The 18,948-nt window shown below is 45.0% G+C and overlaps 1 protein-coding gene across 8 annotated transcripts in view; it reads left to right on the plus strand.

The window, feature by feature from the left end:
- MTG2 (mitochondrial ribosome associated GTPase 2) overlaps positions 1 to 18,948 on the plus strand; it is a 43,142-nt gene that overhangs the window by 4,636 nt on the left and 19,558 nt on the right. The window contains exons 2-6 of one of the 8 annotated variants that reach the window (XM_085879502.1): positions 528 to 776; positions 5,520 to 5,614; positions 15,878 to 15,979; positions 16,943 to 17,090; positions 17,241 to 17,356. In XM_085879502.1, the coding sequence (XP_085735628.1) occupies positions 5,546 to 5,614; positions 15,878 to 15,979; positions 16,943 to 17,090; positions 17,241 to 17,356 (435 nt within the window). In that variant the 5' untranslated portion in view covers positions 528 to 776; positions 5,520 to 5,545. Of the gene's footprint in view, positions 1 to 429; positions 777 to 5,519; positions 5,615 to 15,877; positions 15,980 to 16,942; positions 17,091 to 17,240; positions 17,357 to 18,948 lie in introns of all 8 variants that reach the window. The other 7 variants (XM_085879505.1, XM_085879504.1, XM_085879506.1 and 4 more) reach the window with 7 other exon arrangements.

Below are 18,948 nucleotides of genomic sequence, written 5' to 3' on the forward strand. Positions count from 1 at the left end.
GCCTCCCAGTTGACATTAGGGGAGCATCAATAACTTTCATCACATAGACCAAAGGAACCCAACAAATGTCCTCCCTTGAATGTAACTATATACACTGCTGACATCAGCAGATCAGCCACTATTCCTGAGTTCTATTTTTAGCCCCAGCCAGATGAGTTAAGCTCTTTCTATTTACAAATGAGAAACAAAGAATTACAAATTCAAATTTCAAAGTATTGTGTTCATGGTATCCTAATAGCAGATGATATGTATGTACATTGTATATACATGTACTACATGTAAAAGGACTGTTCATTAAATAGCACACACAACGCGCACAGCACTGGCAGAACATCATTTATTCAAATATTTTTAAAAATATTGATAGAAACATTATACCACTTTGATATTTGACACTTTTGTGTCTTCCTCCTTGCCGCCTTGCTTTAGTCTTCCTCCTTGCCACCTTGGTTTAGTCTTCCTCCTTGCCGCCTTGCTTGGGTTTGAATCCCGACCCACCTATAAACTGCCATCCTGGTGTTTCACAGGCACGGTGATTCATCAACGTGTGTGCCGTCCCTCGGATGGGCATTAAGCTCAGCGTCCTGTCTGTTGACATCAGTTGGTGGACGTTGAAGATCCCACGGTGTCCAAGAGTAGGTGAGCTGTCTCCAGCACCCTGAACAAACTACAAATTCCTGCCCTAACTCCTGCTGGGAAAGTAACGGCCAACCAGCCCAGCACAACCCTTGCCAAGGAACTGCTTGGGCAGCACCGACGCTCTGAATAACAGGATGGTACATCGGAAATGGAGTTACACCATGTCATGGAATAGGGATAACTTTGATTGATATTTCATTTGATTTCATTAAAGTCTATGAAGTTGAAACAACATCCACTGATGTGTTTTACATATAGTCTGTTGATGTCACGGAGAGATTCACTTACTTTGGCAGTGATATTCATATCTCTGCTGGCTGTGAATCAGAGGTCAACAGACGTCTGGGTCGTGCCTGGGGAGTCATGGATTCACTGGATCATGGGGTGTGGCGCTGACGATACTTTTGTGGAAGGACGAAAGTCTGAGTCTTCAGGTCCTTGGTGCTTACAGTCTTGCTCTATGGATGAGACTTGGACTCTGACCAGGGATCTGAGTTCTGACTTAATTTGACTTAATTCCTTTGATACCAGGTCTCTTTGGGGAATCCTTGGCTATCGCTGGTCGGACTTTGTGTCCAACGAGCGGTTGCTAAGAGAGCCTCAAATGCGATTTGTTACCTGCATAGTCATGAGCATCAGCTGCGGCTGTATGGACATGTGGCTCGTTTTCCTGACGCTGATCCTGCTCACCAGATTCTCTCAGCGAGGGAGCCTCGTGAGTGCAGGAGACCAATGGACCGACCACGTGCCTCGTGGTTGCAGCACGTTGATCGGCATCTCAAGGATATGGGGATGGCCAGACGGAGGCTCCTGGAGTACCGGCGGAAAGTGGACGCAGCAACGCACTGCTCCGGCACATGCTCCCATACCTGACCTGATGTCGGTCTCTGTAAAAGTCAGCAGCCAGTGATTTATGTAATCTTGTGCTTACCGAGTATGACACCACTGACTGTTTCATCTGGACTTTCTAATTCTATGCTGTATATATAATCCGCTGATGCTGTGTGTTGGTCTATCTGTCTCTGTCTCACCCTGAAACATGAAAACGCTCTTTGGTGAGAAAAAAAAAATGATGTAAAAGTTGCTTCAAATTAATCCAAACCTCTGGGAAAATTGTATTTTTCAAAAATCAGACAAAAGGAAATTGAACTCAGGTGGTGTATAGGCAACAGACTGCTGCCTTAATCACTCCCGAATATATATATATATATATATATATATATATATATATATATATATATATATATATATATATATATATATATATATATATATATATATATATATATATATATATATATATATATATATATAGTATATACATAAAAACAGTCCTTGGGTGTGCAAGGCATTTTTACCTACCGCTTTGCTGATGTATTTAATCAAAAGACAGTATGTTATACTTCACAAACATTCTGCTCTATTCACTATAATTTGCCCATGAGGTCATCTTCCATCTGCTTGGAAGTCAGCGACCATCACCTTCGGCAACCATCCTTGTTGCTCAAATGTGGTATTGCCAAAAATCAGTTCCACTTCGCTGCGAAACTCAATGTTGGATGCTTTGGTTTGAACCTCCGCTTAAAATGAGTGAAATGAAACGGTTTGAAAATTTTTGAATTACTGTCGTGGCCAAAAATATTGGCACCCTTGCACTTTTCAAATAACTCATAATTTTCTCAAAAATAAGTTGAAATTGACAACAAAAGTATTTGATGTCCACAATTCTTTATTTCACTGTTGATATTGCAGAACCTTTGTTTTTGATTCAGAACTTAATCGATCCTTTTAAATCAGAAAATGAAAAGAAATGGCATTGACAATATTATTGACACCCTTGACTTACTATTTGGTAGCACAGCCTTTGCACAATATAACTGCAGCCAAGTGCTTCCTGTAGCCATGAATGAGCTTCCTCCACCTCTCCACTGGTAGTTTGTCCCACTCTTCTTGTGCAAACTGCTCCAGTTCTCCCAGAATTGAAGGGTACCTTCTCCCAACTGCTGTTTTCAGATCTCCCCACAGGTGTTCGATGGGATTTAGATCTGGACTCACTGCTCGCCACTTCAGAACAGTCCAGCGTTTTGTCTTGAACCGTTCCTGAGTGCTTTTTGAAGTGTGTTTGGGGTTATTGTCCTGCTGCAAGACCCATGACCTTCGACGCAGACTCAAATTTCTCACACTCAGTTGAACATTGCGCTCCCAAATGCTTTGGTATTCTCCTGATTTCATGATGCCATGCACACATTCAAGGCACCTAGTGCCAGAGGCAGCACAGCAACCCCAAAACATCACTGAACATCCTCCATGTTTGACTGAAGGGAAGGTGTTCTTTTCTTTGAAGGCTTCATTTTGTTTTCTGTAAACATCGAGATGATGTGCTTTACCGAAAAGCTCCAATTTGGTCTCATCTGTCCACAGGATATTCTCCCAGAAGGATGTGTTTTTGCAAACTCCAATCAGGCTTTCTGATGGCTCTCTCTCAGCAGTGGGGTCCTCCTGAGTCTCCCACCATAGCACCCCCTTTCATTGAGTTGGCGACGTATGGTGCAAATTGAAACTGTCGTACGTTGTGTCTGAAGGTCACCTTCAATCTGTTTGACAGTTGATCGAGGTGCTTTCTCCACCATTCAAACAGTCCTTCACTGCAATCTTCGATCAAGTTTTATCTTGCGGTCACGTCCAGGGAGGTTGGCGACAGTGTCATGGGCCTTAAACTTCCTGAGAACATTGTGTCAGGTAGATACAGGAACACCAAGGTCTCTGGAGATGGACTTGTAGCCTTGAGATCGTCCACACTTGGCTACAATCTTGTGTCTGACCTCCTCAGACAATTCTCTGGTTTTCTTTCTTTTCTCCCTGCTCACTGTGGTACACACGGTGACACAAAACGGCAGAATAACTCTTTTTCTCTATTCAAACTGGTTGAATTGGTGATTTTTATATTTTTTCAGGCACCTGCATCTCACCACAGGTGAGTTCAATTCCAAAGTAAAGGAGAACCACCTGCTTGAAATCTAATTATTTCTAACAACTTCTAAAAGGTACCAATAATATTGTCTGGGCCATTTTAGGATATCTGTGTAGAATAAGCTAAAATTTAGTAATTTTTTCAGCTTTTTTTGTTTTGTTCTACTGCAAAGCAAAGAAATACATTTGTGGATACCAAAAGATTTTTTAAATATCAACAATTTTCTGGAAGAAATGGTGCATTATTTGAAAAAAAAAAAGTGCAAGGGTGCCAATATTTTTGGCCACGATTGCATTCTCACTCAGATTCGAACATCACCATAATGTATCTTGTTAAGTTGTTTTAACTTTTTCTATGGAAGATGTTGATTTGTCATACCGGATACGACCGGGTGGCGCGATACGAAACACATTTACATTGAGAGAATTTGGGTCTTCCCCACACCTTGAACCACTTCCCCCAGATATGCTAACCAGACAGAAACCATACTTGGGGTACCCTTCGGTGACATGCAACATACCCAGACAAATATGCTACAGTTAGAACTACAATATATGAGAGTAGTACTCTCATATACTAGAGTTGGCAACACATCCTACTACAGTTGTCTGCTGTGAATGACTGCAGGAAAGGAATGCTATTTTTGCCTGGGTATGGTTGGATTTGGTTCATTAGTTTTTGTTGTTGTTTTTAAAATATATATAAATAAATATGTATACAAATTCACTTATCACAGTATCGACAGAACCTCCCATTCTTGAGCCCTTTCATCAGCCCAAGAATAAAGATTTAGTAATTTTTTGACTGGTGTTGGCTTAATGGTTAGGGTGGTTGGCTTTGGATCCCAGAGTCCTGAGTTCAAATCCCGCTCAGCTGTTGAATTAATACCAGGTGGGGTTAACTCGGCCTGTCATCCTTCTGAGGTCGACAAAATGAGTGCCAGCTTGCTGGTATACTGTGTCGTAGTGGCGCCATCCAGGATTGTGCCCAATAGCCAAGGAGACTGCTTCGGCAGCACCAACGCTCTGCACAGAGTATGGTCCCAATCTCCAAGAATAAAAGGATTTCCTTTTTTCCTCTTTTTTTTTTTTAATATCATGGTATTTTTACCATTGGTTTCTACCAGTATCATCTAATATGTGTTGAAAAGAGATGTTTTACCTCTTGTTTATTTGAATAAAAGTGTTTGTTTGTGATTGAGACGTGTATTTTTTGTTAAATATTTTCCGGTGATTTATCAAACTTTCCCCGAGTCATATGAAAATGTGCCACTTACACGAATGGTCAGCCAATGGGATGGCCAGCCAATCAGACTGCACATCAGAACTCATTAGTGCCCTCCACAAAGACATTATTTTCCTTGAATGGACACGTACTCCTCACGTTTGGAAAATCTTGGTGTCGGATACTCGTGTATTGCCATTTATCGCAAGCCATAAAAAGTAAAGAAAAAGCCATTTCACTTTTGGTGTTTGCCTCTCATGCACATCACTAATGGAGGATATTGATCCCATCACCAACAGAGAGCCACTTTGAATGTTGCATTGTCAGTTTTGTAGTTCTTGATTGCCATTGGGACCATTTGGTGATGTAACAAGACGATGAAATTGCACCCGGCATGATTTCTGGCGATTAATTTGCAATTCATAATCGTGGCCACGACTTCTCGATCTCCGTGAATGCATTTTGAACGCTCAACTTTGAGAAAACCATCAGCGCCATCTTTGGTGTATCAACGGTAGCTCACTATATCCATCCCTTTTTCGCTGATGTGATGCTAATCCTTAAACCAAGCTCCGCAACTTGTTGAAAAAATCAATGAAAAAACATTTTGATTATCCCAAAATGATGTTTATTATTTGTATTTCGAATATTATTGTACTGATGTCATTATTCTCCTGTCCACAAGGGCATGGTGTGAGCATTTGAGGGTAAATGGCTTCACTGGGCAGGCTGATTGGGGTCGGGTGTAATTATCTTCCTGCTGCAGCATCTATAAAACAGGTATGGATTGATTTTTTGCTGCTCCTATTCCTGTGACATGACTTGACTTCCCGAAATCCACTGCATGATGAAGGCCCTCCCTCAACATGGTCCGTTTTGTTTTATCCAATGCAATTTGAATGTAATATCATGGAATGTGTTGGATGAATGAATAGAACATTGCGGGGAGGGATGAGTAGATATTAAATGTGTGATCTGATTTATTGATAAGTTCGTAGAATGTATAAAGGTAACATGCATTTTAATTTCAAGGCAAGCCTGGTGTTGGCTTAGCTGCTGGCATGGCTAGCTTTGGATCTTCGGGCCCTAAGTTCAAGCCCTGTTGGCTGCTGAATTAACACCAGGTGGGGTTGACTCAGCCTGTCATCCTTCTGAAGTAGGCAAAATGAGTACTAGTGTACTGGTATAGGGGCACAGCAACAGCGGCACACCCGTGCTCCAACAAAATGATAGCTACCCGGCAACCAAGCTGCCATGCGCAAGAAGATTTCAAGGCAAAAATATATCTCACCTGCGATTGGTAGAAGCAATCGATCATCGTTCAGGTCGTCACTGTGAGTTGGCAGGATAGCCTAGTCCCGAGAGGTAGGAGCACTCTTCTCTGAGTTTTCTCCCCTCGGTTTCAATGTTTGCCCAGCTATAAACTGTCACTCTTGTGTTTCACAAGCAGGGCAATAAATAACTATGTAACGGTACACCAGACGGGCATTAAGCTGGGTATGCCATCTGCTCGCATTACTTGGACATTAAAAACCGCACTGTGTCCCTTGTGAAGAATAGGTGAGCTATCTCCAGCACCCTTGCCAAATCCAAAATTCCTGCTCTAACCTACAGGGGACACTGCACCTGCAAGAATTAGCGATGGCTCAAAGCCTCACAGACCCTCCAGTTTGATCTCAACAAGACATTTAATAGAAAGGAGCTTGTGATATCATTCTTTGTTGGCTATTTGTCCATCTGTGTCGTTTGTGTTTTAATATCTATGTTTCTCTGCACAGATCAGACTTACAGTAATGTTCAGAAGTCGAGTCAGCATTACATTTGGAGTGAAGGATTTATTATCTCTCCATGCCTATGTAGTCATATAATCCATGCTCGTCAGCAAAAGTGATAATTCGCGTGTTTTAAGTTTGGATGAATAATTGCATCGTGTTACTCTGCAATTTTGATTATTGGATATAAATACATGTGGTAAATTAAATTCGTTAATTTTTGTGATCAATTTGGCTGCCATTCTTTTTCCATGCATGTCCATGGTGTGAGTTTGAATTTAACGTAAAGTTCATGGATGATCGTGATTACAGGGTTCAGGCTTCTTCTGACATTCGTCATTGTCACCAAAATGTATTTAAAACAAAACGATTGGCAATTTTTTAATTCATATTTTAAATATTTTGATAAATGGTTAAAAATCACTACATGTCATTTCTGTCAAATTTAGCAATCGATTTGTCCATGATCAAAAAGTATCTGATCATAATCTAAACACATTCTTTCAAGACCGTGACGAAGCCTGATGTTGGCTTAGTGATTCGGGTGGCGGCTTGGGATCCTAGGGTCCTGAGTTCAAGCCTCGTTGTCCGTGAATTAAAATACACCAGGAGGTGACTCAGTCTGTCATCCTTCCGAGGATGGCAAAATGAGCACCAGTGAACTGGTAAGGGGGACACTGCATTGCCGCGTCCCAACCAATGATGCAACCAGCAGCTACAGGCTGCACTCGATAGAGGGAAGACCATGACAAAATCACAAAATGGTCAAACACTTGGAATGTCTTTCAATCCTGACAAATCTCACACTTTCATCATCTCTCTCTGAAAAGACTGTGTAGCAAACCCCTCACCCCCACCCCTTCCCCATCTACTTTTATAGCGATCCTCTTGAAGTTCATTCATTAAAATGCCCGGGTCTCACTATTTGCCATGATCTTTCCTGGGAAAGCCACGTTACCCAGCTGGCCTCCAATAGTGTAGTAGACAGGAGAAAAATCTTGCAAATTATGATACAAGCATCAAATTTGGCATTTCTGTTCTGCAGGGCTTTCTGATCAAATCTGCCTGATTGGCCATTTGAAAATCCAAATTTTGAAAAATTTGAAGAAAAAAAAAAAACTTCAAAAAAATTTGAAGTCACAGCTGGCTGAAATTCTTGAAGCACAAGTGAACATCCCAGACAGAGAATCAAGGGGAGATGCAGTCATCATTGATGGCTCAGCACTTATCAATGCCCTACCTCCATGCACTTCAAAGATATTTGATGACTATGCTAAAGAAGACATCATCCCAAAGGTGGAATCCTATGGTGCCAGGTACGAGAGGGTGGACGTAGTGTTTGATGTGTACAAGAAGTCAAGTCTGAAGTCCGAGGCAAGGTCAAAAAGGGGGCAAGGAATCAGAAGAAGAGTGACAGGAACCAGTGAGACCCCAAGTAACTGGAGAAGCTTTCTTCGAGATGACAGCAACAAGACTGAGCTGTTTCACTTCCTTGTGGAAAACATGTGTGAAGCACAGACGACAAGCACAGTCATTGTCACAAAAGAAGAAGATGCCATTAGCAACACAAGGAAGTCACTGGATGCTGTGTCTCCATGTTGTCATGAAGAAGCTGACACTCGAATATTTGTAGACACCAGGGATGCATCGACGGATGGTAGCAAGTCCATTAACATTAAGGCTAATGACACGGACGTACTCGTCATAGCAATATCTGTACTGCCATCCTTACAGGAACTAGGTCTTGAGAACATGTGGATTGCCTTTGGCCAAGAAGCCAAGGTGCGATGGATTCCAGTCCATGAGTTAGTTTCTGCAATAGGGCCTGAGAAAGTTCGAGGGATCCCATACTTCCATGAGTTCACTGGATGTGATGTCGTTTCTGCCTTCCGCGGTAAAGGGAAGAAAACTGCATGGCAGACTTGGAACGTCTTTGATGATGTTTCTGAAACAGTCACCAATCTCAGTCAACAAAACCTGTCAAAGGGCGGAGGAGCTCCTTGTGAGCCAACGGCCATCCAAATCTAGTGCCCAACTGTGTCTGCGGACGTCCTCCTGCAGTTGGGTTACTTTTTTATGAGGAGGTTGGTGGCAAGATTTGCACTCCGGCCACCGTAAAACCCTTTATTCCGCAAAACACAAACGCAAAAAAATCTGAAAACCCACTCCGTGGGAGTACCTCCTGTGCAGCTTCCCTTCGCAGGGCAACTCACCGGATGACGGGATTGGGGCAAAGCCTTCGGGACCCCCAATCTTTGATGATAGGAGGGAAACCACGGCGTAACATCCCTGGGTCAGATTGCGGGAGAGTGTGTCGGAGTGGTGCTGAGGTGTCGTCCACCAGACGGCAGTCTCCTTGGGTTAACCTGAGGCGGTCCCTTCGGGTGGGTGCCTGGAATGTCCTATCCCTAAGAGAGGATGATCACCTGTCTCTGTTATCATCTCAGCTCAAGCGTTTGGACATCGGGATTGCAGCTCTCTCCGAGGTTCGGAGACCGGATTGCGGCGAGATAATGGCGGGCGGTGACACCGACTATTGGTCTGGTCGCTCTGATGGTTACCATATCCAAGGAGTTGCTGTAGCTGTGTCCAATAAGCTGACCCCAATGATAATTGAGGTAACACCGGTCAACGAGCGTATTATGAGATGAAGGATTCGTCACTCCTTAGGTGTCATTTCCCTGGTCTCTGTTTATGCTCCGACTGAGGCGAGTGATCTCACCGTGAAGGATGCATTCTCCGCCACGCTCGAGTCTGTGGTTGATCAGTGCCCCAGACGAGATACACTTCTAGTCTTGGGGGATTTCAATGCATCGACTGGAACTGATAGGGGCGGTTATGAGGCGTGTGTTGGTCCCCATGGGTCAGGAACTATGAACCAGAATAGCACTAAGTTCCTTGACTTTGCAAGCAGTCATGGATTTAGGGTTGCCGGTTCATGGTTTCAGCGCTCACAAGCTCTTCGCTGGACTTGGTATTCCAGCGCTGGCGGTGTGGCAAAGGAGATTGACCATTTCCTCGTTGACGGTCGCTGGAGGATGATCCAGAACTGCAGGTTTACCGGAGTGCTCAATTCCTCAATACTGACCACCTGCTTGTTGTAGCAACTCCAAAGCTGCACCTTAAATCCTGGAGAATGGTACCATCCCAGCCTATGCTGGATGTTGGCAATCTCAGGGATGAGAGAGTAGCTGTGGAGTTTGCGAACAGGCTGAGTGGACACTTGGGGGGTCTGGGTGCTTTGGGGGGTCCTGAAGAGTTGTGGAGTGGCTTCAAGACCACCGTCCTTGATGTTGCCGGTGGATGTCTTGGAACTCAACGCAAGGCAAATAAGAATTTTGTCTCTCAAGGGACACTGGATACCATTGACCAGAGTCGCAGGGCCAGGCTGAATGGCAGAGCGAGCTGTTCAGGGAGCTGAGGCGTAAAACTGTACATGCACTGAGGGTGGACTAGGAGGCCTATGTGCGAGAAATCTGTGAGGAGTAGAGCATCACCTGTGGACAGGTGATTCTCGTCCCGCTTACAGGGGAATTCGCGCATTGCGTTCATCCAAGCCCATCCCTCAGGAGCACTGCAGTTAGAGCAGAGAGTGGTAGGCTCTTGACAGAGGAGTCTGAAGTGAAGGCCCACTGGGCCGGTTACTTTGAGTGGTTGTACCAGGCTGATCCCCCAGCTGTCAAGTTGGACGTCAAGGGTGTTGAAATCCCTGTTGCTGACCCTCGAATCAACTGTGGTCCACCTTCGCTTGTGAAAACACGGGCTGCGGTGAACCAGTTGAAACGGGGCAAAGCTCCAGGGATCTGTGGCATCCATGCTGAACTTCTCGAGGCTGGTGGAAATGCTGCACTCGTGTCGTTGCATGCAGTTTTGTGCTCTGCCTGGAACACAGGCATCATCCCAACTGATTGGAAGTGGGGCCTTGTTGTCCCTCTCTGAAAACGGAAGGGTGATTGCCAAGACTGCAACAACTACCGAGGGGTGACGCTGCTCTCAGTGCCGGGCAAAGTCTTTGCTCAGATAATTCTTGATAGGGTTCGCCACCATCTGCTTGAGCACCAGCGTCCAGAGCAGTCAGGCTTTACACCAATGAGGTCAACGATTGACCGTACCCTTGCTCTTCGTGTCCTCACCGAACGCAGACGAGAGTTTCAGCAGGGGCTGCTTGCAGCCTATGTTGATCTCTGTAAAGCGTTCGATTCAGTGAATCGGGATGTCCTCTGGAGGATTCTTGGTCTTCGTGGGGTGCCACCAAAACTGATCGATCTGATGTCTGAACTCTACTCTGGTACTGAGAGTGCTGTCAAGTGTGGTGGTACCATCTTTGACTTATTTCCCGTTGTTACTGGAGTTCGTCAGGGGTGTCTGCTGGCCCCCACACTTTTCAGCACTCGTATGGACTGGATTTTAGGGAGGATGTCTGAGAGATGAAGTTGCGGTGCATCGTTTGGGAATGTCAAGATCTCGGACCTTGATTTTGCAGATGATGCAGTCATCTTTGCGGAGACTTTAGATATCCTTTTGGGGGCCCTCGAGGTGCTGAATGAGGAGTCGGAGCCCCTGGGATTACGGGTTTCTTGGGTCAAAACTAAGATCCTGGCTTTCGGTGACATCTTGGATGCTGCTCTCCTGTCTGTGTCTGTTTGTGGTGAGGATGTTGAGGTCGTGGAGAGATTCACTTACCTTGGCAGTGATATTCATGTCTCTGCTGGCTGTGAGTCAGAGGTCAATAGACGTCTGGGTCGGGCCTGGGGAGTCATGGATTCACTGGATCATGGGGTGTGGCACTGCCGGTACCTGCGCGGGAGGACGAAAGTCCGAGTCTTCAGGTCCTTGGTACTTCCAGTCTTGCTCTATGGATGCGAGACTTGGACTCTGACCAAGGATCTGAGATGGAGATTTAATTCCTTTGGTACCAGGTGTCTTCGGAGAATCCTTGGCTATCGCTGCTCTGATTTTGTGTCCAACGAGCGGTTGCTGAGAGAGACTCGGATGAGATTTGTTACCTGCATTGTCCGTGAGCGTCAGTTGTGGTTGTATGGACATGTGGCTCGTTTTCCTGATGCTGATCTTGCTCACCAGATTCTCTCAGCGAGGGAGTCTCATGAGTGGAGGAGGCCAGTGGGCTGACCACGTGCCTCGTGGTTGCAGCAGGTTGACCATCATCTCAAGAAGATGGGGATGGGCCTGGCATCGGCCTGGGGGATGGCCAGACGGAGGCCCCTGGAGTACCGGCGGAAAGTGGACGCAGCGACGCGCTGTTCCGGCACATGCTCCCATACCTGACCTGACCTGCCAGCATCCAACATTGATTCGTGGTTTATTTTTTATTTTTTTTTCAAAATTTGGATTTTCAAATGGCCAATCAGGCAGATTTGATTAGAATCCCCTGGAGAACAAATGTGCCAAATTTGATGCTTGTATCATCTTTTGCACGATTCCTCTCAAAAATTGCTGTTATCTGCCCCACTACAAAGCCAGTTGCCGAGTAGGCATCGTTCGTCATGCAAAGTCCTTCCTTGGCACACCTAAGCTCCTGACTACATACAAAGCTTTCATCCGCAGCCTGATGGAGTACTGCTCTCCCCTCTGTGCTGGTGTTCCTGCCTCACACTTAGCTTGGCTTCACTCTGTGCAAACCAAAGCTTTTAAGATCATTGGTTTCTCCTGTGATGAAGCCGAGTCTTTGGGTCTTTCAATCTCTCACCACAGGCAGGTCAGTGGTCTTTCTATCTTTTTGCCACTCCTCCCTGGCCTTCCCCCCCCCCTTGCTCTGTCTGTGCTCTGTCCCCCTAATATTTCCACAGGGTGGTCAAGATGTGCCAGCAACCCCTTTTGGTAAAACTACCAAAATCAAGAATCACTGCTCACCATCACTCTTTCATTCCTCTATTTTCCCACCTCTGGAAAAAAAAACTCACCCACTCTTTTCAACCCCATTCTTCCCTCCAGGTCTTCAAAACAGCTGTTCACCACCATCTCATATCGTCCCCCATCCAAAACCTCGATCTTTTCTACCCCCGTTAATCCACCACAAACCCACCTCCTTCCAATTCCCTGCTTTCCTTCCTGAAAGTCCCTGTAGTGTCCATCGTGTTTACGCCATGTACCCCGCCCCAACCCTCTCTCTTCCACAGATCTCCTGATGTCCCTATTCCCTCCTGTGATTGTGCTTCCCTCTCGTTCCCCCTCTTGTCACCTTCTCCCTTTGTTATATGTTCTGGGTATTAGCTTATACGAGCCTCAGAAAAGTATACAAAAAAAAATTAGGAGCTGCTGTTCGTTCGTTGAATCGAGGGTGCATACGTGGATAGAGGGAAAATTATTGTTATATTTCTTTGCCATTTGTCTTCCCGTCCTTTTTTGTTTGAATGCATTTTGAAAAACACTTGGTCTCTGGGTAATCCGAGTGTCTCTGATATCTTGTACGAGTTATGCATGTCCGTTAAAGGACAGATTGAGTTTGAGCGATTAGTGCCCAGTGCGAGACCATGCCTTTGCCCGTTGACTTCACTAGGTCAACATTAGAGAATGGGCGTATGGTACTGATCAGTGTGATGCATCAACTTGTTCAGTGGTTCCATCAGAGTACGGTATTGTGGCAGACGCGTCTGTGATCCGACGAGAAACGATCAAATCAGTTGGCCGTCGTGACTGACACGGTTCGTCGGGATTGGAACCAGGCAATGGACGAATCCAACGGCTGTAACAATATGTAGCAATGAGGCAGCCATTATTGATAGGTTTATCAGCTTGTTTTAAGTAAGGTCTTAACTGGGGACAACTACCACGTCACACCAGTACCGGAAGTTTGATAAAGTCGATGTATTGGTCATTCCGTGGAGGGAAATTGTGTGTGCTTGAACATGTGCAAGGCAAAAGTAAGTTTCAGTGAATCAGGATGCCCTATGGAGGATTCTTGGTCTTTGTGGGGTGCCACCAAAACTGATCGATCTGATGTCTGAACTATACTCTGGTACTGAGAGTGCTGTGAGATGTGGTGATACCATCTCCGACTTATTTCCAGTTGTTACTGGAGTTCGTCAGGGGTGTGTACTGGCCCCCACACTTTTCTGTGCTTATATTGGCTGGATTCTGGGGAAGATGTCAGAGAGATCAAGCTGCGGTACGTCCTTGGGAATGTCAAGAAATTTGACCTTGATTTCGCAGATGATGCAGTCATCTTTGTGGAGACTCTGAATATCCTTTTGGGGGCCCTCGAGGTGCTGAATGAGTCGGAGCCACTGTGATTATGGGTTTCGTGAGTCAAAACTAAGATCCAGGCTTTCAATGACGTCTTGAATGCTGCTATCCTGTCTGTACCTGTTTGTGGTGAGGCTGTTGAGGTCAGGGAGAGATTCACTTACCTTGGCAGTGATATTCATGTCTCTGCTGGCTGTGAGCCAGAGGTCAATAGACGTCTGGGTCGGGCCTGGGGAGGCATGGGTTCACTGGATCATGGGGTGTGGTGCTGTCGGTATCTGTGCAGGAGGACTAAAGTCTGAGTCTTCAGGTCCTTGGTGCTTCCAGTCTTGCTTTACAGATATGAGACTTGGACTCTGATCAGGGTTATGAGATGGAGACGTAACTCCTTCAGGGCCAGTTCTCTTCAGAGAATCTTTGGCTATCGCTGGTCCGACTTTGTGGCCAACGAGCGGTTGCTGAGAGAGACTCAAATGAGATTTGTTACATGTATAGTCCATGAGCATCAGCCGCAGCTGTCTGGACATGTGGCTCGTTTTTCTGACGCTGATCCTGCTCACCAGATTCTCTCAGCAAGGGACCCTCATGAGTGCATGAGACCAATGGACCGACCACGTGCCTTGTGGTTGCAGCAAGTTGATCAGCATCTCAAGGAGATGGGGATGGGCCAGACATCTGCCTGGGTGATGGGGAGCCGGAGGACCCTGGAGTACCCGTGGAAAGTGGACGCAGCGACGCACTGCTCCGGCGCATGCTCCCACACCTGACGTGACCTTTTACACCACCCGATCGAACACTTTACATTGGTTATTTGTGTCCTTCATGACGTCCTTTGAAACAGTAACTTTCTTGTTTGGAATTATTTTCAATTTTGTTTGACTGCCAGACAGGCAGACAGAGGAAAAAATACTGACAGACAGATCAAACAGAGCTGACAAAAGCCAAAGTACTGCTGAACTACATGTTCAATTTGTGTTCTGATTCATGTTCAAAATATAACATTCAATTGAAATTAAGTTGTTCTTCAATCATAAACTGACATTTGGAGACAGACGGACAGAAGTAAACCAATTCATTAACCCTGCGTTTTGTTTCGCGCGCATGGTGTAATAAACCACACACACACACACACACACACACACACACACACACACACACACACACACACACACACACACACACACACACACACACACACACACACACACACACACACACACACACACACACACACACACACACACACACACACACACACGTGTAGCCTTTGTGGCTGCTGGTTGCATCATTGGTTCAGGACATGGCTGTGCCACTGATGTAGTACCCCTATAACCAGTACACCAGTACTCATTTCTCCAACCTCAGACGGATGACAAGCTGAGTCAACCCCATCTGGTGTTAATTCAGCAGCCAAGAGGGCTCAAACTCAGGACCTTAGGATCCCAAGCCAGCCACCCTTACTGCTAAGACAACACCAGACTTGGGTAACAAATATAAAAACAGCTCATTTCAATTAATTTTACTTAAATGAAGTACTTATCAATTAAGGTGAAATAGTGCATTGACACCAAGAATTAAAAAATAAAAAAAAAACTGGATGTATTTTGTAAGTTAATTTCATGTTTTGGCAATATGTTAAAAAATCCCAGAGCGAGCTCTGAAGGGCTATACCACTTGGGTGGTATAATAACAAGGCCTTATGGAGTGTGGACCATTACAGCAAGTTTATTAGACCTGCAGGACCATACCGAGACCTCCAGCTCAGGACAATATCAATCATCCATGAGGTCCCAAGAAAATGGTCTCCTCTGATAACTGAAGCTTCAGAATTTTAAAACTCAGAAAGACATAATTTTCACTCAAATTTCTTGTTTGATGTTCTAGCAACAGATTTTTTTTTAATATGTCTCAATTTTGAATAAAAGGAGTATATAGGCAATGTGTAACATCTACTTGTTAGCACCCGTTAAAAATTTTGTGCCAACATTTTACGGATACCATAGATACAGCAACAACACTTCATCACCCAAAAATGTCTCAGTGCTCTGTTTTATTCACAACTGTTTAGATGCCCTTGAGACTTTGTTGCAAGCTACATGGATCGACACAGCCAAAGATGGGGAGAATACAAACGGTCAAAAGGAAGCCAAACTTAACTGAGAAACAGCTGGTAAGTGCAAGATGCATGAGGGAGATTGGATTTCCCAGGTCCTTCGAGTTGTACATGTGAAAAAAATCCCTTTGTTCTGCAGTTGGGAAAAAAATGGGCCATTATTTATCAATATAAAACTTCAATGCAGGAAGAGGCCAGTTGGCCCGTCCACCCATCCATTGGGACCATACTCTGTGCAGAGTGTTGGTGCTGCCTAAGCAGTCTCCTTGGCTATTGGACACAATCCTGGACGGGTCGCCACTCCGACGCAGTATACCAGCGACACAGTATGCTGGCACTCATTTTGCCAACCTCTGAAGGATGACAGGCAGAGTTCACCCCACCTGGTATTACTTCAACTGCCAAGTAGGGTTTGAACTCAGGATCATAGGATCATAGGATCCTAAGCCTACCACCCTAACCATTAAGCCAACACCAGGGATAGTAGGCCCATCAAGCCGATGCAATACTACTTTTAAATGGTGAGCATGAAGTAAAGAAGCAGCACATGCCATTTTAAACACCTTTGGTCCGACTCGGCCGGGGTTCGAACAACTAGCCTGCCAGACTCAGAGTGGATGCTCTCACGACCATTATGCGACTGAGTCGGGTAATGGTCAAACTCCCTTCTCGCATTAAGCCGCTTAATGAGAACTATCTGCAGTCGATATAATAGGTGCTATGATCAAGATATGGTAAAGGCATGATAGGCCAAATGGTCTTTACGTATTCCTCATTACCTTGTTTTGATGACGTTAAAAATCCCTCATTTTTTTTTAGCCTGAGGCTTGTTGTATGTATTGAAACATTTTTTTTTTAAGGATAATCACTGCTGAGATTGATTGATTTATGCTACTCTGCTTAAAGATTAAAGGTCAGATATTGTAAAAATATTCCGACAGTTTCCATGTAATTTTCTTCCCACCACCGCTACTTGTACTCGGTCTATTCCTTTCCCATTCACTCGTCCTTGTCTACCAGTCTAAATACTTTGTCGATGAGCGGGAGGTATTGGTCTGTGGTGGCCTTGGTGGAGATGGAGCCTGCTGCTTTCATAGTGAACCTGAAAAGGAGAGGGGAGGTCCGGATGGTGGGAATGGTGGCAGTGGGGGTCACGTGATTTTTCAAGGTAAGGCTGGGCTGGAATAGTGAACCAAAGAGGTCATCCTTTCAAATCATGAAAATCCCAGCCTATGTGTGTATCATCCCTCTGCAACAAGCATTTCACAGTGATGACCACGCGGTCATGTTGTTTATCTTGTGTGCCTTTCCTTCCTAGTTGATGTAAATACACGTTCCTTGGTGGGGTTACCATCTATTTGCCGTGCACACGATGGCCAATCCGGTAAAGCAGCCAATTGCCATGGACGCAATGGACAGAACTTCATAGTGAAAGTAAGTATCTGTCATAATTGTCCAGTTTACAGAATTTGATAATAATTATCATTCAATTCAAAGTGCATTTGTGTGCACAGCTAACATAGTTGAGTTAAAATTGTGGCGATAAATGCAAATTGTGCACCTTCTTAGTTTGTCGGCAGCACATGACTGCAGGTGGCATCATTTCCTGTCGGCGTGGCAGTGCAAACCGATGCAGTGCCCCCCTGTGGGTTAGAGCAGGAATTTGGAATTTTGCTTTGTCAGGGTTCCCACAATTGCTTGCCTCCTCTTCACGAAGTACACCATGAGATCTTTTACATCCACCAACGAATGCCAGCAGACCGGACCCCTAGTTCAATGGCACACACATGAATGAATTGCCCTGTCTGCAAAACACCAGGTTTATAGCTGGGCCGAGATCCAAACCCGGGCTGGACAGCTCAGAAGCAAGGTTTGCATGTGAATAAGTTAATTAATTTGTATTAGTGAAAAACCTGTCCTTATCCCATCCATCCAATGGGACCATACTCTTTACAGAGCGTCGGTGCTGCCGAAGCAATCTCCTGGGCTGTTGGGCACCATCTTGGACGGGTCGACACTGATGTAGGACTGTCCTTATGGATGGGTAAATTCCCCTGGAATCGGCATTTACTATGAATGACTTGTTTATACCCCTCCTTCCTACTGGGAGCGGTGCAATGCCATACATATTTGCATGAAGATAATTGGGGTCCTGCCCCAACCATTAAACCCCTGGACTTATGAATTTTTATTTTTACCACCTGGAACATTCCCATGCACAACCCAAGTACAACCACCAGTTTTAAACTCGTTCTGTCCAACAGTTCAGGAGTCCATAGAAGTCAAACAAACATACACACAGACACTTCTCAAATGATAGTAGTGGTCGGACACTGCTATTGGTGGGGGGTGCGTTCCTGAAAACTTCCGCAAATAGATTTTTTTATTGTTTAAAAAGAAAAAATAAAAAAAATTCAAGGTCTCGACTCATAGAAGAGCGATTGCACAGAACAAATCACGACACGACATCACAAAGGGAACAAAAGGGAGGGAGAAAGGAGACAGATGGACAAACATGGGATGCAGGTAATTATGAGAGGTAAGCGAGAACACAATGGATGAAAAATATGGACACAAAAGCAAAATTGTGTTTGGCCAGTTTGTGATTTTGTCAAGGAAAGGGAAGATGTAGCTGCCTGTCTGTAGGAAAGATGACAGATATCATGGCAGAGGGTGCAGTCATCAGCAAAGAAATAAAGTGGATTTTCTAGTGAATCAATGATATCATTGATGAAGATTATGAATAATATTGAATTGAGAACACTGCCTTGGGGTACTCCAGCCTTGACAGGGAGAGGAAATTAAAGGGTTCTGTTGAGAGCCACACTTTGTCTCCAAGAGGGGAGGAAGTCAGCGATCCAAGAATGGAGTTGGCCTTGGATTTCATAGGGAGACAGTTTGGAGAGAAAGGCAGGATGCCAGAATGTATCAAGAGCTTGAGATATGTTCAGAGAGATGGCCCTGATCTGATGTCTGAAATTGAGGGCCTCAATCATTGCTGGGAGAGTAGAAGCAACATGTCCAAG

This window comes from Eptatretus burgeri, chromosome 4, assembly GCF_056783735.1.
Source record: "Eptatretus burgeri isolate ZD-2024b chromosome 4, Ebu_testis_v1, whole genome shotgun sequence".
In the NCBI taxonomy this organism is placed as follows: domain Eukaryota; kingdom Metazoa; phylum Chordata; class Myxini; order Myxiniformes; family Myxinidae; genus Eptatretus; species Eptatretus burgeri.